General features: G+C 37.7%; 2 protein-coding genes across 3 annotated transcripts in view; both read right to left on the minus strand.

Annotated features, from left to right (window-relative positions):
* Positions 1 to 4,869, minus strand: part of LOC131989367 (peroxisomal acyl-coenzyme A oxidase 3-like) — a 43,881-nt gene extending 39,012 nt beyond the window's left edge. Inside the window, exons 1-4 of one of the 2 annotated variants that reach the window (XM_059354557.1) lie at positions 4,828 to 4,869; positions 3,208 to 3,343; positions 2,829 to 2,945; positions 768 to 2,687 (exon numbers count right to left, since the gene is read on the minus strand). In XM_059354557.1, coding sequence (XP_059210540.1) covers positions 768 to 2,599 — 1,832 coding nt within the window. In that variant the 5' untranslated portion in view covers positions 2,600 to 2,687; positions 2,829 to 2,945; positions 3,208 to 3,343; positions 4,828 to 4,869. Of the gene's footprint in view, positions 1 to 767; positions 3,082 to 3,207; positions 3,344 to 4,827 lie in introns of those variants that run through there. The other variant, XM_059354558.1, reaches the window with a different exon arrangement.
* Positions 4,870 to 9,011: 4,142 nt separating this feature from the next.
* On the minus strand, positions 9,012 to 12,313 carry LOC131989382 (C-C chemokine receptor type 1-like). The gene is made up of 2 exons (XM_059354588.1): positions 12,133 to 12,313; positions 9,012 to 9,804 (listed from the first exon to the last, which is right to left on the minus strand). Exons 1-2 carry the CDS (start codon positions 12,183 to 12,185, stop codon positions 9,012 to 9,014), a joined length of 846 nt encoding a protein of 281 aa, XP_059210571.1. The 5' UTR covers positions 12,186 to 12,313.
* Between the last annotated feature and the right edge of the window lie 13,465 nt (positions 12,314 to 25,778).

Raw genomic sequence — 25,778 nt, forward strand, 5'->3', positions numbered from 1 at the left:
ACATCAAAATTATTTAATCCAATGATAACAGCCCATGTCAAAAATGACTAACATCAGGGTGACCATGTTAATAGGCTACAGAAAAAAATTAACACACTTTAAAAAACTTATAAATTCATTGTTGGGACCTAAATGTAAAGTTGGACCTTTTATTTAGGAGAACTAGAGATATTTTGTTCTTGAATATGGAGATGGCATCCCTCCACATCCTTCCAAAACAAACAATAATTATAGATTCTGTATAAATTGTGAAACTTTTCTTAATATAAAATAGTTCAGAAGCTGCTGAGAATGAATATCATAGAATTAATTGATTGGAGTTTTATTTTTCTCAATGTAGCTTCAGTGACATAATTTCCAGTAGAAGACAAATATTACATGTCTTTGTGTCTATTAAAATAATTAAGTAGAAGTAAGTAAGTAGACACATTACAGAAACATGATGCAGATACTGTATATGTTTTAGAACAGGCTGTGTGTTGTGATTAAGTGATGTGCAATGAGTGTGAAAACATTTTCAGCACACACTCTTTAGTTTTCTGGGCTGGATTTGTATGAAGCTTCCATCACTCAGAGATAGGAGATGATGACATTGGCAGTGTAACATGTAGAATGTTTTCAATATGACGCTTAATGGTAGTTTAAGAAAACGTTTATAGTGTGCAGGTTTTATGTTGTGCATGTATGTAAAGTGTGTATCTTTACTCGAACACTGATGCTTCAGCTTTACATTGCTGTATAATGTTGATGATAACATCTGCACTTACTGAGCTTTCCTGCAGTTCCTCACAGCTGGAATCAGTCTCCGGCGTCCCTCCGCGGTTGTGTTGTACTTCTTCAGGTCCAACTCATCCAGAACCTCCTCTGACATCTGCAGCATGTAGGCCAGAGCTGAGCAGTGGATCACAGAGAGTTTCTTCTTTGATCTGTTCTCTGACTTCAGGAACTCTTGGATCTCCTGATGTACTGAGAGGTCATTCATCTCCGTCAGACAGTGGAAGATGTTGATGCTTCTGTCAGGGGGGATCTCATAAGTGTTCATCTCCTTCAGGTTGTTGATGGCTCTCTGGATGACTTCTGGACTGTTGTCTGTCTGACCCAGCAGGCCTCCTAACAGTCTCTGATTGGACTCCAGAGAGAGGCCATGAAGGAAGCGAACAAACAGGTCCAGGTGGCCATTTTTACTTTTAAGGGATTTCTCCATGGCTCTCCTCAGGAAGTCATCCAGTGGGCAATCTTCTCCTTCTTCTTCTTCTTCCTCCAGAAAAGCCTCCACTACCTCTGTGTTCCTGTTGGTGTAACAGTGGAACATGTAGACTGCAGCCAGAAACTCCTGAATGCTCAGATGAACGAAGCAGTAGACTGTTTTCTGGAAGATCACATTCTCTCTTTTAAAGATCTCTGTGCAAACTCCTGAGTGTACTGAGACCTTTGTGACATCAAGACCACATTGCTCCAGGTCTTCTTGGTAGAACATGATGTTTCCTTTCTGCAGCTGTTCAAATGCCAGCCTCCCCAGCTTCAGAAGAACTTCTCTGTCAGCCTCTATCAGCTCCTGTGGACACGTCTCATGTCCCTCATCATACTTCTGCTTCTTCTTCTTTGTCTGAACCAGCAGGAAGTGTGAGTACAGGTCAGTCAGGGTCTTGGGCAGCTCTCCTCTCTGGTCTGTAGTCAACATGTGGTCCAGGACTGTAGCAGTGATCCAGCAGAAGACTGGGATCAGACACATGATGTGGAGGCTCCTGGATGTCTGGATGTGTGAGATTATTCTGCTGGACCGCTCTTCATCACTGACACTCCTCCTGAAGTACTCCTCCTTCTGGGCGTCAGTGAAGCCTCGTACTTCTGTCACCCTGTCGACATACGCAGGAGGGATCTGATTGGCCGCTGCAGGTCGGGATGTTATCCAGACGAGAGCCAAGGGAAGCAGCTTCCCCTCGATGAGGTTTGTCAGCAGCACGCTGACCGATGACTTCTGTGTGACATCAGACACAACCTCCTTGTTGTTGAAATCCAGTGAAAGTCTGCTTTCATCCAGGCCATCAAAGATGAACAGAATATTACAGACAGCGAGCTTCTCTGCTGTGACCTTCTGTAATGTTGGATGGAAAACATGGAGCAGCTCCAGAAGACTGTACTGCTCATCTCTGATCAAGTTCAGCTCCCTGAACGAAAGCGGAATCACCACACTGACGTCTTGGTTTTCCAAACCCTCTGCCCAGTCCAGACTGAACTTCTGCACCGAGAAGGTTTTTCCAATGCCAGCGACGCCGTTCGTCAGAACGACTCTGATGTCTCCCTGTTGGTCAGGTAAGGCTTTAAATATGTCCTGGCACTTGATTGGAGTGTCGTGGACGGCCTTTTTCTTGGAAGCTGTCTCCAGCTGCCTCACCTCATGTTGGCTATTATCCTCTTCACTCTGTCCCTCTGTGATGTAGAGCTCAGTGAAGATCCTGTTGAGGAGGGTTCCTCTTCCTGTTCCATCAGTTCCTTTAGTCACACATTCACATCTCCTCCGCAAACTGATCTTATACTCTTCTAAAACCTCCCGCAGACTAGGAGGTACTAAAAAAGGAAAGAGTTTATTGGATATCATTGGGGGTTTTCTGGATCTCTCGCCACACTTAGGATAGGAGTTGTCTCCTGATGAAGCAGATTGGCCACCTGAGGACCCTGGTTCATCACTGAAGTTCAGGGGAGAATTGGTTCAATTTTAGATGGCAAATATGTTTTAGTAGAAATTTAACATGCAGGCAAAAAAATAATTTGACATATTACAGAGGTAATGATTATTAAAATAAACTTGTTGACAGCAGTTCTTTTACTTTGTGTCCAAGGGTCCAGGTTCATTACGGAATAATGGAAAATGACATTTGGACTGGTCACTCTTCAAAGACTGACAACCAGAAACTACAGACTCTGCTCTGTGTCAGGACAGAACTCTGCAAACACAAAATAAGTTTCAGTCATATCACATGAATCATTGATGAATTATAATTTTTAAGCTCTCAATACACACACTCCTGTTACTGCAGATAATAAGGAGGTTTACTATTTGTATTAGTTCTCAGCTGTTACTGATATGAATTGGAAGATGGCACAATTTTTTGTGTGTATCACTAAACAAAATTGACAAAAACAGTGCATTGGCAGAAAAAAACTGAAATTTGTCATAGAAATTAGTTAATATCAGTACTCTCTTACTTTGTGTCTGAGCTTCAGTAATGAACCTGGACACTCAGAGGTTCACCGTTTGACTGGTCACTCTTCATAGACAGACTGCCGGATATTACAGACTCTGCTCTGTCCTCTTTCTCCACACAATCAGTCATCTTCTGAACTGAAGTCAGGTTGAGAGGTAAAGCAATATCAGTTAATGTGAACTCAGAACATGTGAAGAAACAAGTTTACAAGACTCACATGCAAGACTGAGAAAACACACACACACACACACACACACACACACACACACACACACACACACACACACACAAAACACACCCTTGTACTTCTATCTTTGTGAGGTCCCTCATTGGAATAGTGAATTCCAAGCCCCTTACCCTAACCCTTAACCTAACCTTCACCATCACAACTAAATGCCCAACCCTAACTCTAACATAACATGCCCCTTTCAACTAATTGCCCAATTGCGCAGCCTTAAGAGCGTGCATATTACGAATGCTGGGTCTTTTTTTTGAGAATCTACTGCACCTACTGGTAACTTGTTTGCCATGTAGCAATACAAAATATACTACAAACCTGGATTTATCTGGTTAGTCACATTGGACTGCTATTATTTTTTAACACTACTGTAGCTTGTTTCAGTGCCTCTGGGAATGTACCCTCATTCAAGAATTTTGGAGAGAGATTATCACAATTGTTTCTATCTTTATCAATGAACAACTTCCATTGTGCCCCACACTTTGTATTTCTGGATGCTTCCCATCAAACTGTACACTTAACAATAGCAGGAAGAAGATCATATTTTGTCTTCTTGAAGCTTAACATAAAATTGCACTGTCATGGAAATCTGTTCACAGACCAAGCAATCTGGGTTGAGGGGTTACTGCAGTGTCTTGCCCTAGAAAAATATGCATATGTTGTGAGAGGGAAATATAACACTTTTGTACAGATTTGGGGCACATTTATGAAAATTCCTATAGTGGAAGATTTCATTGCAGCTTTGTAGTCAATTGTCTTTATTTATTTATTTATTTATTTTCTCATTAAGATCACTGATCATATTATGAAGAGTTGAAGCATTCTGTATATGGGTTACAATCTGAGTCCATCTTAGTATTGTAATTGAAAAAAGACAATACCTTTTTTTTTTTTTTTTTTAAATAAAAAATTGACACAATGTGATAATATTTAACATAAATCCTGTTATATCAAAGTCCATAAAACTGACCTTTGGTAAGATTCAGATATTTAACTGAGGCTGTATTTAGTTAAATGGGTTCAATGAAATTAAATCACTAACCACCTCCTGGACTTCAGTCAGAGAGACAACCCGTAACACTGAGTATGAGATAAGAACCATGACAAACAAGTTTCTTCAAGTGTTTCACCTAAGACTGAAAAAAGGAACGGCCACACAAACACACACATACAAACACAGTAACATGAACCTATCCAGTACTACATCTGGGCAGTTTTCTTGTATTAGATTTAATGTGCATTATATCGCCAATCAGGCTGTATCCACAGATGACTCATAAAACTGTTGAGTTAATTCTAACATTTCTTTCCTCTGCAGTTCAGGGAGAAAATGATGCAGACACTTTTGAAGTAAAATACTAAAAATGTTGGATTGACACTCACCCTGCCTCAGCCTTCAGTTTCCCTTCACTTGTCAACTCAAACTGAAGTAACTGACTAAACAATGTTAGTGCCAAGGTTCCCTCCCTGTTATGTACTTGGATAACATGGTCAGTGTAGCTCCTCCCCTCTCCATATACAGGAAATCAGTTTAGTCGGGCATGGAAGAGTCTATGGAAGAGTCAAATCCACTGAGCAGGCATTCACAACATGCTCAAGTGTTTCCATTTGTGCCTGGAGCTCCTCTTCATTCACATCTGAGCTGCTGACAAGAACACAGTCTAAACATCAAACTAAAGCAGTAAAATGTTCAGCAATAAAGGATTCAGAAATAAAGCATTAATATAACATGAGGGGCTCATACCACTGACCAGTAACTACAAGGAGTGTAGAAGGAGGAGAAGACATGGGGTGAGATGACATCATATCATTGGAGATACAACACATACGCAGTTTACTGAAACTCATTGAAAAATATCTTTTTGTTCAGACAAAATTCTTTTGATTTGAGTAGTGTTTGTATTGGTCGTACTCACACACCAAGTGTTACAAATGGAGATAAGGTAAACTCTCCACACCATAAGCAAAGAAACACACTGCAATAAAAACACAGCAAGCACAGGCTAAGAAATAAAAACTCCTGCAACATTGTCACATTCCTGCTGTTAAACTAAAACAGTCCTGCCATGTGTTATTTACCTGCAGTGTTTACAGACTCTGCTCTGCCCTCTTTCTCCACACAATCACTCATCTGCTGAACTGAAGTCAGGTTGAGAGGTAAAGCAATATCTGTTAATGTGAACTCAGAACATGTGAAGAAACAAGTTTACGAGACTCACATGCAAGACTGAGAACACACACACGCACACACACAGTGCAGTCAGTGTAATATACAGTATATGAGACAATGAGGGGTGTACTGTAAATGTCACTTCTCCACGAGCAGTGTAAAGGTTACAGCTGAAGCTTCATTTCTTTAACTCAAGCTGCCTTCAAAATGAAACTCCTGACTTGGGTCCTGAAAATAGTCCCGTTTACATCAGAGAATTTCAACTGCATTTAGATGGTGAGGAGCCTTGGCATAAGAATAAATTATGGATATGACATGCATCCTTAAACATTGCTTTCTTTAAAACCCACTTGATGGCATTTATAAGACAGGTCTATGTTCACAATTTTTTTTTTTTAAATCCTGACTTACATTATGATTTATGTTAAATGATTGCATATTCTGTATTACATTTCGTATAAAAAATAGACTCCACTACATTGATTTTACATGTAAATTTATTTGCATAAAACTCATGATAATTTTACAAAATGTATTGTTACAGATTGAAATACTTTAAGATATGCAAACAAAGACAGGTCATTTCGGCCGAACAACCTTGTTTTTGCTACTCATTGACCAATGGTAAAAAAAAAAAAAAAAGGTATGGTCTAGAGCAACTATTCTCAACCTTGGGGTCCCGACCCCAATTGGGGTCGCGAAATGATTTCTGGGGGTCGCCAAATCATTTTGGAAGTCAGCTCTGTCTCCACTGTGTTAAAGTGTAGATGTGTTGATGTGTTTTAGTCCTTTTGGTCATTTAATGTCTTTTTTTTTTTTTGTAATTTTGTGTTTCTTTTAGTCATTTTGTGTCTTTTTTGGTCATTTTGTTTCCTTTTTTTGGCCATTTTATATCTTTTTTTAGTCATTTTGTGTCTTTTTTGGTCATTTTGTGTCTTTTTGGTCATTTTGTGTCTTTTTTTGGTCATTTTGTGTCTTTTTTTTCTAGACCAATGTGGAAAATTTTTAATCAACATTTTATCGACTCAATCTCTCTTCCTGAGCAGCTCTTTACTTGTGTTTTCTGTTTTAATTCTTGATTGCATAAGAGGAAACTACAGGGCGTGTCCTCTTCTAATGAACATGTATTTGAACTTCTGAACCAAGTTTTTGCATTCTCAGAAAACAAATTATAGGAATGTGAAAAAATGAAAACATGCAGCCTACTGATTTAATCAAACATCTTTTATTTACAGGCAATGAGGCAACTTAAACTAACATAAATGAACAGTGAAGCTTTTTTCCCATGTAAAATGGGCTTCATCATTAACTTGGAGAGTAAATAATTCATCACACTACAATCAGCTGTCTTTTTACATAATTTGAGAGCAAAAATAACACAATATTAAGAAACAACATGCTATTGAAACATGGACAACATCAAAGCAAATATAGTCAAAAGCAGATGGTAAATGACTGGGCAATGAGTGTGATTCATCGTTCTAGAGAAGCAGAATAACAATAATAGCTTTAGACAAATCAAATTATGTGTAACAAGTGATGTAGCCTTTAAAATGACTGTTAGGCTGAATGGTAGCTATACACCACAAACTACTTTTTGCATAACATCCAAATTAATTTAATTGCTACAAGGTTTTAATGTTTGCTCTAATATTTATGTTTAGTGCTAGTGACCATTCTTTAAGGAGTAGAATTGTCATGTGGTGCTAGGAGTTTAAATAATGGACATCACTAGTGAAGTGACAACGAAGCGTCATGAACAATTTGCTTTATTTTTTTTACCCCACAAGATGGCGGTCTTGGCTTAAAAAAGGCTCTTGCAATGGAAATTGATTGTGTTTGTTGAACAAAGAGCAGCATCTAGTGGAAATAAAGAAAATGTTTCACGAAGCTTCATTGTCACTTCACTAGACGTCACCCATTGGTTTGTGGACTGCCCATTTGAAACAGCGAGTTTGGAGATACGGCTGTTGCCATTTTGCTTTACGCCCATGACCATCTTTGCTTTTTGAAACCAGGAGAGCCATATGTGGACTGGGGAGGCACCAGGACGGGTGTATCTTAAAATAAACTTAACACTAAAACAAAATGTACGTTACTTACTGGAAAAACAGACAACCCCTTGGAGTGTCTTTAAGTACAACGAACACTAAACAAGACATTTTTAAATGAATAAAATGTTTAAATAAACTTTCATGAAATGAAAACGCACTGTGAAAGGGTCAAAGATGCAAAAAAGTTAACCGCTTTTTAGAGGTACACAGGCCATGGATAAACATTGTTTTGCTACTTGTTATCGACCTGTCAGTCAAAAATAACCATTATTTACACAAATAACATCATATTTTCTTGATGAAAACCAGCGATTGAGACCATAATGTTGCCAGATTAATTTTTGCTGAAGTAATAAATCAAGTGAGAAGTTGTCTCATTTTCTATTGAGACAGATAGAACCGCAGTTCTTTTGTTGGCGACCCCTGTTGGATTTTTGAAAGATTGCAGGTTTAAGGCACGTCTGCTGCTTCGTTGCTCAGACAGGGAGGTTGCCACCTGGTAATCTAACAAAAGTTTCAGTAGCTTTGTGAACATGAAGCATGAAGAAACTGATGACAAATAAATACTTGGCCCAGTAAACCTCAGTGCAAAGCACTGAGCAGCTAACTTGGACTAAAAACGCAACAATGTTTTATTAATAAAAATCATTGCTGAGTCTAATTTGGGGTTTACAAATTCCTCCGATACCAATATCTCACTTGAGCCTCAGTAATCAGCCTTTGACCACGCAAGGGCAAGAAGTTACAACAAAACTATCCGTAGTGATGGGACAATGCAGCCTCATTAGCCATTTACTTTATTTTCTGAGCTGACTAGATGGATAGAAAGTAAAGAAAAGAGTTCATGAGGCTTCATTGGCACATCACTAATGGATCAGTACCAATATGTTCATGAAATACTGCAGTGTAAACTGAAAAAGATCAAGCTTTACAGCTCATTGGAGCATGAAGCTGCAACAAATCAGGGAAAGAAACTTGTACCCTGAGTCTTTGAAAAGGCAAAAAGGATCTGTCCGCAGAAACAGGAGTGGTGTGTTTTTCTGTAAACCATGTTTTCCGATTGCTCAGCTAAACTTGCTCTCTAGTCTTAATTTACATGTGCCATGAATACAAATAAAGAGGTGACAGGAGCTTAATTTGGAATAAAATTGGACTAGACTTTGACAACTAACTTTAAAAACATGCTCCAAATTTATTACTAACCCTTATAGCACTTTCTTCAGTTGTATTTGAAACACCATCAGTCCTGAGAAACAAAGGGCTTGCCATTCCTAAGGCTCATTTTTTTGTACTTTTTGTAGACATATTGGTTCCAATTGGTTGACTGACAGAACATGTTTCTTCTAACCTGGGAAACATTTCACCAGCAGTTGTTTGAAATAGCTCTGGAACTTTTTCCCAACAAATCTGTAGAAGATGGGAGTGATGCAAAAGTAAGCGTATGCCATGACACGAGTGACTTCAAGAGCATAAAACAACTTCTTCGATCCCTCACAGCTGCGGGATTCGTCGTGAAGCTTTATAATTATCAGCTCTATAATGTTGAATGGGGTCCAACAAATGAAAAAAATCCCAACGAAAAATATAAACCTGACTATCTTGAACTTTTTAACTATCGTGGATGACATGACAGTGATAGCAATCCTAAGGTAGCAGTAGATAATAACAACCAGAGGAAAGATCAAAAAGAGGATAAGCTGGAGATAAAATCCAGATTGTTTCAGCAGCGGCATATTAATATTACCTAGGTTACCATGATATTCATCACAGTTTGTTAAATTACCCATTACCTTAAAGGTTTTGTGGAGAATCATCGGCCTGATGCATGCCAAGCCACTGACCAGCCACACCACAGCGCAGGAGATCACTGCATACCTTTGGTTTCTCACTTGACATGCGCCCGTGGAGTATACAACTGCAAGGTGTCGGTCGAAGGTCAAAAGAGTTAGAAAGAGGACAGAACTGTAGAAGCTCAGGTAGTAGAGGCTGCCAACAATCTTGCACATGGCCTCCCCAAAGATCCAATCGGAGCGCTGAATGTAGACTGCCCGGAAAGGAAGGCTGCTCATGCAGAACACGGAGGAGAACATCAGGTTCAGAAACAAGATGTTGGTCACAGTGGTCAGCTTCTCAAACCTAGAAAGGGATAATTGCAACAGTTAGATGGAAAGACAAAAATGCTAATGGGTAGTGATGGGCGAATGAAGCTTCATCAATCATTTTCTTTATTTTCTGAGCCCACTAGATCAAACCAAATCAATTTTATTTATACAGCCCAAAATCACAAATCACAGATTTGCCTCAAAGGGCTTTACAGACTGTACATGGTACGACATCCTCTGTCCTTAGACCCTCACATCGGCCAGGGAAAAACTCCTCAAAAAAACCCTTTTAGCAGGGGAGAAAGAAGAAACCTCAGGGAGAGAGAAAGGAGGGATCCATCTCCCAGGACGGACAGACGTGCAATAGATGTCGTTGTAAAGGGCAGATCAACAGAGTAGATAGAGGTTGAAGGGGGAGAGGGAGAGAGGATAGAGAGATGGTTGAGAGGGAGAGAGACAGAGAGGAGCAGGAGTTCTGACTGAAGGAGTAAATAATATGGATTTAATATTCAATACACTCAGGTAATCTTACACACTGATTTGTTTACCTTACAAGTAGTTCGAATATGCTTCTAAAATATGACTTAATTTGCATTATAAATACTGAAACACCAGTCCTATGCTGTTGACCGTAAGTATGAGGGTGTGGGGAAAGTATTGTTCTCAGATAATAATAGTAATAGCACTATGCTAAAAGTCATTCAATGTATTTGCATTCTGATGACTCTCTCCGTGGTTGTTTTCATTGCTACTAGACGTTTTTTCGCTGGATTTACATTGCCTTCACATGCATGATTCAAATTAAATGGTGCATCATGTAATCTGATGTTTGTGTGTAACTGGAACTCTTTGATATCGGCTTACTGTTTACTATTCACTGCCTCACAACCAATCACTTTGCGCCAAAGTTAGTCTACCAGTGAACCACTTTGTAGAGTAATGATTGACATTACAATCTACCAATCCTCATCCAAAAGGAGCCACCAGTCCGGTCAAAGGTCTGGAGAAGGTGTTGAATTAATGTTGAATAAGTGTTCCCTAATATAAAGTGTTACCCAATTTTCTTTATTTTCTGAGCCTCGTAGATGGCACTCTTGGTTTAAAGAAAAAGGCTCAAGGAGTGGTAATTCATTCATTATCCTTAAACACTTATCCAAACTCGGGCACTGCAAAGAAAGAAAAGTTGGGTGAACTCAAAATATTTAGTTTAATTGTCCAACTTAAAATTTTATCGAAGTTTGTTGCCGTGAAATTTTAAGTTTTGTTTTTGAGTTTGCTCAACTCTGAATTTCTCTGGCACGATTGTAACACCGCTATGAAATGTCAGCTAATGTTGTGACCACAATTTTGAGTTAGCATTGATACGCTAATGGCTACTCTTGTAGCTGTAACAAGCAGCGCCGCTAGCATCAGTTAGCCGCTAGCTTTCACTAATGACCGAATTTCACAACAAAGAAATAAGAGTTAGCAGAACTATTGTCCCTTGTTGTGAACCCCAACTTAAAGATATAAGTAACAACAACTCACAAACTTGTTTTTGAGCATACAACTGGCTTCCTTTGTTGTGCTAACTTACATTATTGCCCTAAATGTCAATAATTTATATTTCCAAGTTTTACCCAATTAAATCACTGTTTTAGACCAAAAAATACAAGTTGGCTTTTTTGCAGTGGGCGGGGGGCTGGAGCCGATCCCAGCTGACATAGGGCGAGAGGAAGGTACACCTGGACAGGTCTCCAGATTATCGCAGGGCTGACAACCATTCAAACTGTCATTCACATTCACACGCCAAAGTCAAAAGATCTGTAGACTGACCATGCAGATAGTAAACTGTGTGTAAGTTAACCTGTGGACTGGCGGAACTCGTTGCTACAGTTTGGTTGTTAGTCAGAATCTTTAAGTGCTTTTATGTTGCTGCGTTTCTGAGATTCTGACAAAATAGAACATTTCGGAAAACTCTTGTAGGTATACACCGTTTGTTTCTGCATCTACAAATCGAGCTTATCTGAGATGGACTGACACAGAATGGAAAAGAGTGCTGTGATCTGTTGAGTCTACATTTCAAATTGTGTTTGAAAGTCATGGACATTGCTCAAGAGAAAAAAGGACTGTCCAGCGCAAACACTGTGCTACAACTAGTACCTGATACTGTATAGGGCTGTTAGGTGAAGAACTGCCCACCTCTATCTCCTGAAAAAGGTAACCAAGTGCCACATGTGTATTCTTGAAGGTAAATCACTAAATATTTCAAAATTGACCCATTGTAAGACCTGCCGTGTTGTTTGTGTAACATTCTTTTTAAATGACTTCTGCAGTTCTCAGTGTTTTCATTTCAGCTCAGAGTATCTGTTGGTCCACTCACCGATGGATGATGAACAGGACCAGCCCATTGCCAAAGAGACTGAAGATGAACATAAAGTAGAAGAGGATGGATAGCCGAGCTTCCAGGGACTTGACATGGTTAAAATCACAAGGACTGACAAGGTCCCCATCGTCCGTCTCATTGTCGTAAACGTAATCGTAATCGTAATAATTAAAAGTTGTAGCTTCCATCTCAGTCTGAAATGTTGGAAGGGAAATCTGTCAGCAACACAAATACAGCCTCAAACTTAACATTTGCAGCATGATGCAGTCAGTATGAATTTAAAATGATCAACCCAAAACTGCTTTAAGGTGTGTAAGAGCTGTTAAAGTTAGCTATAAAACAATGCCTTTAACTGAGAACCTGCAAAGAGCACAAGAAATAACAGCAGATGTTTGTGGGAATGAGGATCATACTAAGTATGAGGGTGTGGGGAAAGTATTGTTCTCAGATAATAATAGTAATAGCACTATACTAAAAGTCATTCAATGTATTTGCATTCTGATGACTCTCTGTGGTTGTTTTCATTGCTACTAGACGTTTTTACGCCTGATTTACATTGCCTTCACATGCATGATTCAAATTAAATGGTGCATCATGTAATCTGATGTTTGTGTGTAACTGGAACTCTTTGATATCAACTAACTGTTTAATGTTCACTGCCTCACAACCATGTCAGAGCTGGGTTGAATTACTGTTCCTGCTGCTATTGCTTCATATTAAATGTTTTCAATTGCCCAAGCATTGGGTTGCTTTAAGAGGAAGCATCCACAGGAAATACAATGTTGGCTATCAGATCTTGAAGTTTGTGCTTACTGAAATAAGGCTCTCCAAAATATGATTCTTTTGCTAGTTCAATTTCTGCTGGATCTGCACTGGTGATGTGCCTATGAAGCCATAAGAACACTTTATATTAGGGGACACATATTCAACATCAAATAGTTGTTTATTAGCATGCAAATAAGTAACATATTGACTCTTAATTAGTAATTATTAAGTAGTTATTAATGCCTTCTGCATGGCCTTATTATACAACCAGTAAGCCATTAACTAAGAGTTTTATCTCAATAACCTCAGAATTATTGCTTATTAGTAGTAGGTTAGTAAGTTGTTGGATATGAGTTATGATCTTAATATGCTTTACTTTGTATGGACTTTATAAGTCTCTACATGGCGGTGAACAAAACCATGGAAATGGTAAATAGCCACCTTCTCCAGACCTTTGACGTGACAAGCTGAGTGACTTACCATCTGGCCCGTAGAGAAGCTTCTCCTTGTTGTCTGACTGTGAAGGCTAGAGCTGACTGACAATCAGTGAGTTCAAGTCACCCTATGATAAGTCGGCCAGCTAAGGGAAGGAAGTATGCAATAGTGTGTATGAGGGGGAGGGACTGGCTGCAATCATGTCTCGGTTATTTTGAAGGGGAATTGAATTGACATAATTGAGATCAGGGGCATACAATTATGACAGCGTTTCCCAAACTTTTTTAGCCGTGCACCCCCTTCTATGTTCCAACCTGGTTGACGCACCCCCAATCCCCCATACCTTCAAAAAAACTAAATGCAACAAGCTTTTTTATAGCCATATTAAAGGCAGCATGTTTAATCATGCTCAAATGACCACAACACACATATAATAAAATAATCACCATTTTAATCACCAGTTTTTGCATTAATATTAGAACCTTTTACAGCAAAACCAGAGTGGAGTAACAACAATGTTGTTGTCTTCTTTCAGCTTTTATATTTTGTTTTCAGTGAATAAACATTTTCAAATTGATTTTATTATAAGTGTGTTTAAAAGTGTTTAACAACTCTATTCAAAGATTTGTGTATTTTCAACTTAATATTATAAAGTAATATTATATGTCTTAACATCATTGTATCACACTTTTTTACTTGATCACTATCTAGGTATTAATTTCCCTGTCAAATAAACTTATAATTTCTATTATTTTCATGTTTACGTAGTAGCTCGCCGTAGATAAAAGTTTTCTTCCCACGCAGACTGTACAACGGAAGCTGATGTTTTTGTCACTTTTTACCAAGTCAAACTCAAAGTAATGCACTGGAAAAACCAACTGACAAAAATAAAAAATAAAATAACTAGAATTAAGCAAATACATGCTCGGAACAAGTAAAATGATCTGCCAGTGCAGTAAGTAAATGTTTCTTTGTAAGAACTCTTTAAATAAGTAATAAAATATCTCGGCACTGGAAAAACCAATGATGTCTTAAAATAAATCCAAAAATACTTAATTTGACCAATTGTGGCTTGAAAAAGCCCGACTGTAGCAACATTAAAATAAGCAGCGATACTTGAATTGAGCACATTTTTTTTCTTCATTTCAGTATCTGTGGGTAGATACTGGTGGTAGAAAATGCTTTTGAAATAACATTTAAACTCCATGCAACTAAAACTCTCAACTGGAACCAATATTTTAGGTAAAAACTCACCATATTCAACAGTTGAATAGATTGAAAAGCATGAAAAAAGCTCATAATGTCAATCCTAAAAACAAGTCTTTATACAAGACTGAAATCCCTGTGAAGAGGTTATTCACTCATTTTAGTTATAAAAAGACACATGTTGTTATAATAAGCACATGAAGCTATGGTCAGTAGGTAAATTATACTCAGAACAAGCTTCATATTTTTTGCAGTGCAAAACAGCAGTTCATCACTGCCTGCAGCTTTAAATTTAAAATTAAATAAAGAGTTAATTTCTTATTTTAAGTGTTCAACATGCTTATTTCTAGATTTAATAACCTTAATGTAATAAATCTTGTCAAGGTAAATTATCTGTCCATGCAGCAAGATCATTTCCCTCAAATTTACTGTTTTATCTGGTTTTTAGACTAAACACCTTTTATTGCAGTGAAGCTATGGTCAGTAGGTAAATTATACTCAAAACAATATAATTAAGGTACTATTGCTAGATAGAAGAAGAAACTACATGGTAAGCTTCATGTTTTTTGCAGTGTGTCGGTACTTCCCAAGGTTATTATAGTTAACGAAAACTAACGAAAAAACGAAAAACTAGAATTGAAAAAACATTTTCGTTAACTGATATAAAATAAAAACAAGAGTTTTTAAAAAAACGATAACTAACTGAAACTGTATTGTGAGGTTACAAAACTAACTAAAATTAGAGTGAAAATGTCCTTAGTTTTCGTCTTTGTCAACTTTTTTCATACATAATTCAGTGTTTCTATTTCAACATGCAGGAACACATGGTAAATATGTTTACTGAGACTGGGATGTCTACACTCCAACCAAAATACAAAACTGCCCGAACTGTAAGAGTTAATAACCTTATTGAGGCTAAGATGGATAAACCAAAGGAAATGAAGCCACATACCCATTACAAAAAAACTAAAACTAACACAAAAATGAATTAAAACTAAACTAAAACGAAGCATTTTCAAAAAATAAAAACTAAACTAAAACTAACAAACTCACTCTAAAACCTAACTTAAACTAACTGAATTTGAAAACAAAAATTCACAACGAAATTAAAACTAAAACTAATGAAAAATCCAAAACTATTATAACCTTGGTACTTCCAGCCATTAAACACTGCATGTTCCACTCCATCTCTTGTTGACACGTGTTTGTTACCACTGACGTCGCTCCGCTCAGACGTGATCGTCATGAGACGCTCTCAAACATAATCATGGTTTAGTAACGCAGTAACGCAGCCTGCTTGCAGGAAAGTAACTGTAATCTAATTACAGTTTTTGCAATTGTAATCCCTTACTTTACTCATTAATTGAAAAAAGTTTTCAGATTACAGTTACGCGTTACTGCCCATCACTGATCATGAACACAAAAACAATATGCAAGAAATGCAACAATGATCCACATCAGTTTGAAGTAAGTTTAAGCAGCTCATCATATTCTCACCTGGTTTCTCTCCTGAGGACTGAGGAGGGCTGAAGGGGAACAGATGCACCTTTTTACTGGAAACATCTGTCACTTCACATTTCAATGAGTCGTTCTTTGACTTCTGATTGAAGTCAGATGTTGTATATTTCGCTCTGGCTGAACAGACATACTGTGATGTCTTTTTGTCTGTGACATCATTTCCCTCATGCAGCCACTTCACTGAGTGTTCACACCACCAACTAGTGACAGAGCACAACAAGCTGACTGGACCAGCGTTCTTCTGTTCAGTGACTGGTGAAGATGGAGATATTGTGAGAGAAAGACAACAAGAGTAACATTAACTTCATCACTCTAATCTGAATATTGTTAAATTTAATTATTTTTGTTTTAACAAGACAGTAAAACTTTATGACTTAAATACTCACTGCTGACAACAGATAGGTAAGCATTATCACCTCGTCTTGGTCCGATCTTTCTGCAGGTGTAACGACCAGAATCCTCCACTGTGACATTCTTTATAACCAGAGAACATTGTTCTGTAAGATTCAGGCCCCGTTCACACGAGGATGCTCGCGGGTGAAAACGACAAAATATTTTATCGGAAGTGCCTTTAGTTTAGACGGTGACGGCGTTTTGGGGGCTTAAAGACGCAAAAATCTGAAACCACCCTCCGGAGTGGAAAAATACGCTCCGCCGTATCGTGTCCGTCTACACTGCCAAGACGCAAAACTCTGCTCAGATCTGCTCACGTCACGTATGTGTTTATGTCACATACATGCTCCAGTACAGGAAAATAAACAAATGTGGGATTATTTCCATGCGTCGGACCTTCAAGCTGCTCTGGCAGCTCTAATAAACTTACAGGAGTCTTTCCACCAAATGTACAGGATATGTAGAGATAGTATTACTGAACAGAGAAGGATCTGGAATTACCTCTATCACATTTTGGATACAGCAATTCGTCGGAGGCGAGCCAGACGGCTGTGAACGAGACCTGGGAGATCTAGTGGATGGTGGAGAACTTTGTGGAAGGAGTAGCTGATGAAAATGCGTGGCGTGAAAACTTCTGCATGCCCAAAGATGCTCTTATCGCTTTAAGTGATGCCGCCTGGCTGCATACAATCGAATTTCACACACTTTTGCGTCACCGTATGCACGCAGATTTCATCCCGAAAACGCTTGTCTAAACGAGGAATAAAAAGTAGAGACGCGACGCCACTTTTGCGTCTTCTGTTAAGACCGTCCTCGTGTGAACGGGGCCTCAGTCTTTCTGATTTAGTTCCAGTATCTTCAAACAGTGTGACCCTGTTCATTGAAACAGTGAACTCCCAGGTAACTTTGTCACACTTATCCTGATCATGTTCCACATTTTCACAAGGCAAAGTAGCTTCATCTCCAACTCTGACAACAACATAGGACAATTGCCCAGCTGCTTCTGTTGAGAAATTATAAAAAAAAAAAACTAAAATAAGAATTTGACTGTTATGTTTATAATAAGTGTGATGATAGTTTAAGATAAGTCTGTCTATCTTTGGTTTCAAGGTAAATGTAGTTGTATAGCACCATTCATACACATTAAAGACATTAAAATGGACATTAAAAGCACCAGAAGCAGCAATGTGTCTCATTTTTGGCTCCAAGAGTTCACTAAACTCACCACGTTACAAACTAAACGTGTGTTCTTACCTCTAAAGCTGAACAGCAGCATCACAAATGAAGACATTATAATCCATCTGAATTCAGCCATCGTGCTTCTCTCTTGGTGTCTCGCTCTCAACTGTCAAAGTCTCTGACGAGCTGCTTCTTAAAATGAACACAGAACACATGTTAAAGGTAGAAGACGTCTTGGTCATCAATAGAGGAAGTTTAATGTGTGAAGATCGTTTCTTGGTTCCTCATTTTGTCTTGGCACTAATTAATTTATGTTTTCTAAGAAAGGAGAAGTATTCTTAGAATGTGTCTAACAGCAGAGCTCTGCAGATTTTACCACAAATCACACCAACAAGGATCTGCTTTTTTTGGAGTGTGTGGGTGTGTGTGTGTGTGTGTGTGTGTGTGTGTGTGTGTGGATGTGTGTGGATGTTTATGTGTTGGTTCGTGGCTACAGATGCACTGTGTTAATGAAGTGTCCTCGCAAAGATAGAAGTAAAAGTACGTGTGTTTTTATTCTGTTTTTTCCGGCGTAGTGGGGACCAAGGCTTTAAGCAACAATGTGAGGATTTTTTTTATTCTAAGGCCTGTTTTAGGGTTCAGACTCGGTTTTAAGGTGCAGGTTATAATTAGGTTTAGGTGAGGTGGTTAGGGTTCAGTTAGGCATTTAGTGTGATGGTGAAAAATATAAAATAGAATAAAGATAGAAGTGTTTTGAATGCCAGAACACAGAATATATACAGTAGTAGTAACAAGTAGTATTAATTTGTATGAGTACGTGAGAATTTAATACAACACTTTGCTTAACCTACTGACCCTGCGACCCAAAATACACAAAATAATTCCCTAAAATAATGAAGTAAATCTACTGCAGCTTGAAACAGAACCAGTAAATCTTAAACTAACAGCAACAGGAATCCACTTTAGATTGTTGGTTCTATTAAACTTTATTGTTCAATGCAAAAAGCAGCAACATGCAGAGTAATGTACATATAGTATAATATAACAGTAGGGGGTGGATATGAATACATTAAGATATAAACAGCATGAAGATGTGCAGCAGTTACAGCAGACAGTGCAGGTATAAGTATAAAATATATCATGCAGGTGTGAGTACAAGCATAGACGGATTATCATGACCACGGGCCCTGGACACAAGCTCGCCACGGGCCCCTGTCTACACGCAAACAGTGTGCGCGCAAAGGCGCTCTTTCCATTACGCACATAACAACACCGGGCAACACACAACCACACAATATTACTGTCATTTTAGGTCTGTTTTGTTTGGCACCTGCCATGTACAAGACAAGAAACTAAACTAGAAAATTTCCTCTGGGGAAATTTTGAAAGGGCCACGGGGGCTATTGCCGGTGTGTGTACACTATGATGAGATTCTTCAGAGATTTCAAACAATTAATACTAGTAATGTTATGATACTATATAATATACAAGGAGCACACCTACAACAAACATTCCTCTTCAAGTATTTATTTATACAGCAACCTATGCCCTTTAACCTCAAAATGTGTGTGTGAAACATTTGTATCTGGAGGAGTGTGGGCACTTACGCGCGCATATGTGTGTGTGTGTGTGTGTGTGTGTGTGTGTGTGTGTGTGTGCGTGTGCGTGCGTGTATCTTTAACTGTTATTACATTAAATGACCAGTGTGTGTGTGCGTGCGTGTATCTTTAACTGTTATTACATTAAATGACCAGTGTGTGTGTGCGTGCGTGTATCTTTAACTGATATTACATTAAATGACCAGTGTGTGTGTGCGTGCGTGTATCTTTAACTGTTATTACATTAGATGACCAGTGTGTGTGTGTGTGTATCTTTAACTGTAATTACATCAAAGCATCAAAGCATCAAAGCATCAAAGCGTTGGGGTCGACCAATCAGAGCAGAGCAATCAACGGAATTAACAGCTGTGGAATCATCTGGCACAGTGAAAGCAGCCAGAGGTGGGCAGAGTGAAATTTCTGGCCTCGAACAGAAAGCTTTTTTGGCAAAACCATAATACCTATCATTGATCCGACTTCACTTTGAGCGTCCTGAGTTCTTCCTGAACCTCTACATATGTTTTTTTTTTTTTAAATTAAAAAATAGCTTTGTTAGAGCGATCTAAAAAAACAGTTAAATCTCACTTTTTCCGAAATCTTCCTGCGTTTTTAATATGGGACCCAATGAGGCTGTTGGTGGTTTTGGTGGCGCATCTTTGCGTCGTACGCCCAAACTATAACTCTGACAGCTTTACCAGAGGATTGTGAGTGAGAAGACAAATTTTCCTACATTTCTATGTATAAATTATTTCTGTAGAGTGGAATTTGCGGCCTGGAGTGCAGTTTTCAAATTTATTTTTTGACAGTTTTACCTCTCCCTCTACACTCTGAGCGATGACATCACACACTCTGACACGAACATTCCGTGCAATACACACCCATTATAATCTCAGAATTTCTCCAAAAATGATCATGGTCATTGAACAGGGATTGATAAAAAACGATATGACCTATCGAAACGCAAATTAATACACCAATACACAAGACTTGTGTCTACTGTTTAAAGTTTAAATGGAGTCTCTAGGTGAAATTATGCCGGAGAAGTATACGTCTGAAAATCTTCAATTAATGTTCTTTTTTGCTCATTTTCTTTCGGCCGTCCCATTCATTTCAATGCAAAATTTTGGGCAGCTTTTCTCGACTTACGTCGCGAAAAATTTGTATTCCGTAGAGAAAAGTAATAGCACACACATCCCGATCAAACCGCATGTTTTGATATATAATTTGTAGCGGACGAAATTGCGTCCGCAAGAGGAATAAGAAGAAATCCATAGTATAATAGTCCCTACAGGTTAAACAGATTTAACTGGTCCCTACAGCTATTGCTGTATGGGACCAGTGCTCGGTGCGATTGCCCCGAGGCCCTAATTAAAAATTTGTGTGTGAACTAGAATTTCAAAACAGCAGTTAAATGAGCTTTCAGACATCTTTTGAAGCATTTTACAGAGATGGAGTCCTTTGTCAGATGGGAAAAGGTATTCCACAATCAGGGCCTCGGGGCAATCGCACCGAGCACTACTGTTATACTGTGGATTTCTTCTTATTCCTCTTGCGGACGCAATTTATATATCAAAATGTGCGGTTTGATCGGGATCGGTGTGCTATTACTTTTCTCTACGGAATACGAATTTTTCGCGACGTAAGTCGAGAAAAACTGCCCAAAATTTTGCATTGAAATGAATGGGACGGCCGAAAGAAAATGAGCAAAAAAGAACATTAATTGAAGATTTTCAGACGTCTACTTCTCCGGCATAATTTCACCTAGAGACTCCATTTAAACTTAAACAGTAAACTTAAACAGTAGACATGTCTTGTGTATTGGTGTATTAATTTGCGTTTCGATAGGTCATATCGTTTTTTATCAATCCCTGTTCAATGACCATGATCATTTTTGGAGAAATTCTGAGATTATAATGGGTGTGTATTGCACGGAATGTTCGTGTCAGAGTGTGTGATGTCATCGCTCAGAGTGTAGAGGGAGAGGTAAAACTGTCAAAAAATAAATTTGAAAACTGCACTCCAGGCCGCAAATTCCACTCTACATAAATAATTTATACATAGAAATGTAGGAAAATTTGTCTTCTCATTCACAATCCTCTGGTAAAGCTGTCAGAGTTATAGTTTGGGCGTACGACGCAAAGATGTGCCACCAACACCACCAACAGCCTCATTGGCTCCCAACGCAGGAAGATTTCGGAAAAAGTGAGATTTTAAAGTTTTTTTAGATCGCTCTAACAAAGCTATTTTTTTCATTTTTCTTAAAAAAAAAACATATGTAGATGTTCAGGAAGAACTCAGGACGCTCAAAGTGAAGTCGGATCAATGATAGGTATTATGGTTTTGCCAAAAATGCTTTCTGTTCGAGGCCAGAAATTCCAGTCCACCTCTGGACCTCTGTCCACCTCTGGCTGCTGTCACTGTAACAGGTGTCAGTTAATTCTGTTGATTGCTTTGATCTGATTGCCTTTGATCTTTGATGTGATTACAGTTACAGATACTCACGCACATGCGCGTAAGCGCTCACACTCCTCACACATGCATACACATGCTTCAAACACACATGCGCGCGCACACACAGGTAAATTCATGTGATTTTCGCTACACACACACACATATTTTGAGGTTAAAGGGCATAGTTTGAAATCTCTGAAGAGTCTCATCATAGTGTACACACACCGGCAGTAGCCCCCGTGGCCCTTTCAAAATTTCCCCAGAGGAAATTTTCTAGTTGTTTTTGTTATACATATGTTTTTTCTATTATTAGTTTATTACTTTCTAATGAATTTTTAGTTGGAGGCTTTAAATAAGCCCATCTGGGTTTTCTGCCTCTCCCTGCACTTTACATTAAATGTTATCTTTGTCATTTTATGTAATTCTAATTGTGCAAATAAAGATAAAACCTAAAAAACAGACGCACTTTCACACAAATACAGCACATGCCATGGAGGAGTCATGTTGTAATGGTAATAAACAAATACACTAAATCACACTAATGTGTTCAGACCGACCGTCCGACCGAACCGGCTACAGTCCTAGAAACTACTCACCTAAACCAGCTGTTCTCAACCTTGGGGTCGGGACCCCAATTGGGGTCGCGAGATGATTTCTGGGGGTCGCCAAATTACTTTGGAAGTCAGCTCTGTCTCCACTGTGTTCATGTGTTAATGTGTTTTAGTCTTTTTGGTCATTTAATGTTTGTTTTTTTTGGTAATTTTGTGTTTCTTTTAGTCATTTTGTGTCTTTATTGATCATTTTGTGTCCTTTTTTGGTCATTTTGTGTCTTTTTTTGGTCATTTTGTGTCTTTTTGGTCAATTTGTCTTTTTTGGTCATTTTGTGTCTTTTTTGGACATTTTGTGACTTTTTTTATCATTTTGTGGTCAATTTGTGTCTGTTTTGGTCATTTTATTTCCTTTTTTGGTCATTTTGTGTCTTTTTTAGTCATTTTGTGTCTTTTTGTGGTCATTTTGTTTCTTTTTTGGGTGATCTGAACTGTGCGTGTGAGATTCTGTTCAGTGAGCGGGTGTCGCGGACAACATACATGTTAAATTGGGGGTCGCGACTCAAAAAGGTTGAGAACTACTGGTCTAGAGCAGGGGTCTCAAACTCAAATTATCTGGGGGCTGCTGGAGGCAGTATCAAAATGAACAAAAAAAGACATAAAATGACTTTAAAAAAAAGACACAAAATGACTGAAAAAACACTAAATTACTTTAAAAAGACACAAAATGACAAAAAAAAATACAGAGAATTACCAACAAACACACAAAAAAAACTAAATTACTTAAAAAGACACAAAATGATCGAAAAAAGACAGAATTACCCAAAAAGACACAAAGTGACACAAAATGAAACAAAATTACTAAAAAAAGACACAAAATTATTTTAAAAAGACACAAAGTTACAAAAAAATACACAGAATTACCAAAAAAGGCACAAAATTATTAAAAAAGACACAAAATTATTAAAAAAGACACACAATTATTAAAAAAAGACACAAAATTACCAAAAAAGACTCAAACGTGTTAAAAAACACACAAAATTATTAAAAATGACACAAAATTACCAAAAAAGACAAACTTATTAAAAAAGACACAAAATTATTAAAAATGACACAAAATTACCAAAAAAGACACAAATTTACCCCAAAAAAGTAATTAAAGGGACCTTCCACACACAACACAGTAAAGTGCCATTCATATAAAACTTACATTACTTTCATATCAAGGTGCGTTTGAGACCCATGGTCAGAGGAATATGCGGGAAATCTGATCACCGAATTCAATGTAAGTAAACTTAATTTGCATTAACCCAATTGAAGTGTTGATATTCCTTGATTAGATGCTGCTGGTTGATTGACTGAAACAGCTGTCATAATTTACATGCAGATGTAAACCCATTTAAAGCATGCACTACAAAACTGAAAATTTCCAGGCATAATCTAGAGGAGCTCTTTGTGCAAGTGCAAACACCAAAGATTGGATTCACAGCTAAGGGAGGCAATGGACAATAGATGATGTTATTCTAGTGTGTCTAGTGTGAATGCTTTAAATTAATGCTTGATGCTTGATGTGAGCTGCAACATTTTGAACACTGCAAGCTAGCAGAAAAACAAGAGAACATCCTGTGATTTCTCATAAAATAAAGGCTGTTAATTTTTTTTTTTTTTTAACGCAACAAACAACTGCAGCTTTCTGCATCATTTTCTGCCTCTTGTACACTCTATCCAGGTGCTGAGGGGGGAGAATCACAAATATGTTTTTAAAAAATTGCCACAGCTGTGTCAATCAATCAAACAGCAGCATCTAATCAAGGAATATCAACACTTAACCACCTGAATACATTAAATGTAGCAATGGTCAAATAAAGCTTCATCAACAATTTTCTTTATTTTCTGAGCTCATTTGATGGCACTCTGTATTCAACAAAAGTTTTAAAGCACACTGAATTGTCATTCCTTGAACCTTTCTCTTTAAATCTAGTGGGTTCAACAAATACAACCAAAGGTTCAATAATCTTCATTTGGACATCACTAATTGAAGGTGACTATAGTTCTATTAAACATTTAACTAACACTTCTGACAAGTAAAAAGACAGTTGTGCTTTAGCAAAATGCTAAAAAGTAAATTGATTTTAGCTGCAGATTGTAATATCATTTTCTCAACAGATTATTTTGCACATTCAAGCAGTACTTCTCTGCACTGGTAACTACAGTCAATAGAAAATGCTTGTTGATTAGCACCAAACAAAGAACAGCTGAGGATAATGGGACTATCAGTAGTCTTACAGTTTTTAGATTTGAAACCAAGGTATTTCCACAAAAAAATCTGAAGTGTAATGGGTGTGGAGGCAGGAATACCAGCATTTTAGTTAAATACACAGATTATAGGAAAATTATACTATAGTTACCTACTAGATATCACTCCATGTATTTTTATCTGTGTGAACTGACCTTTTAAAAAAGAACTGAAATCATGTTTCTAGACCGATGTGGAAAATTTTGAATCAACATTTTATCGACTCAATCTCTCTTCCTGAGCAGCTCTTTACTTGTGTTTTCTGTTTTAATTCTCGATTGCATAAGAGGAAACTACAGGGCGTGTCCTCTTCTAATGAACATGTATTTGAACTTCTGCACCAAGTTTTAGTGTTCTCAGAAAACAAATTATAGGAATGTGAAAAAATGAAAACATGCAGCCTACTGATTTAATCAAACATCTTTTATTTACAGGCAATGAGGCAACTTAAACTAACATAAATGAACAGTGAAGCTTTTTTCCCATGTAAAATGGGCTTCATCATAAACTTGGAGAGTAAATAATTCATCACACTGTCTTTTTACATCATTTGAGAGCAAAAATAATACAATATTAAGAAACAACATGCTATTGAAACATGGACAACATCAAAGCAAATATAGTCAAAAGCAGATGGTAAATGACTGGACAATGAGTGTGATTCATCGTTCTAGAGAAGCAGAATAACAATAATAGCTTTAGACAAATCAAATTATGTGTAACAAGAGATGTAGCCTTTAAAATGACTGTTAGGCTGAATGGTAACTATACACCACAAACTACTTTTTGCATAACATCCAAATTAATTTCATTGCTACAAGGTTCTAATGTTTGCTCTAATATTTATGTTTAAGATTATGGGACAATGGGCTCCTTTCTGGTTGGATTTTTTTTTTCCATATCATATTTTGTTTAACAGCTCAATATTTGAAATTCTGGTATGCAAGGCGGTGCAGATAACTAGTGATGTGCCAATGAAGCCTCATGAACCATTTTCTTATTCTACTGAGCCCACTAGATTCATTTTTGGATAGTTGATAACAGAAAAAATAACATCATAAATATTAATGATTAATTGCTGTATGATGCTCCTTGACCCCATACTTCAGTATCATAGGCATCATAGACTGTATACTGTTTATATTTAACATTTAGTCATTTAGCAGACACTTTTATCCAAAGCAACTTACAGGAAAAAAGGGGAACAATCAAAGTATTGTGCAATAAGAACCATTAGTGCAGCAATAAGTGCTA

Source organism: Centropristis striata, chromosome 17, assembly GCF_030273125.1.
Source record: "Centropristis striata isolate RG_2023a ecotype Rhode Island chromosome 17, C.striata_1.0, whole genome shotgun sequence".
NCBI lineage: Eukaryota > Metazoa > Chordata > Actinopteri > Perciformes > Serranidae > Centropristis > Centropristis striata.

Excerpts from the sequence above, each read along its gene's own strand:
- LOC131989382 (XM_059354588.1), bottom strand. The coding sequence starts at position 12,185 with ATGTTCATCTTCAGTCTCTTTGGCAATGGGCTGGTCCTGTTCATCATC. Across the intron at positions 9,805-12,132 it reads GTCCTGTTCATCATCCATCG|GTTTGAGAAGCTGACCACTG; the intron begins GTGAGTGGACCA and ends ATCCCTTTCTAG.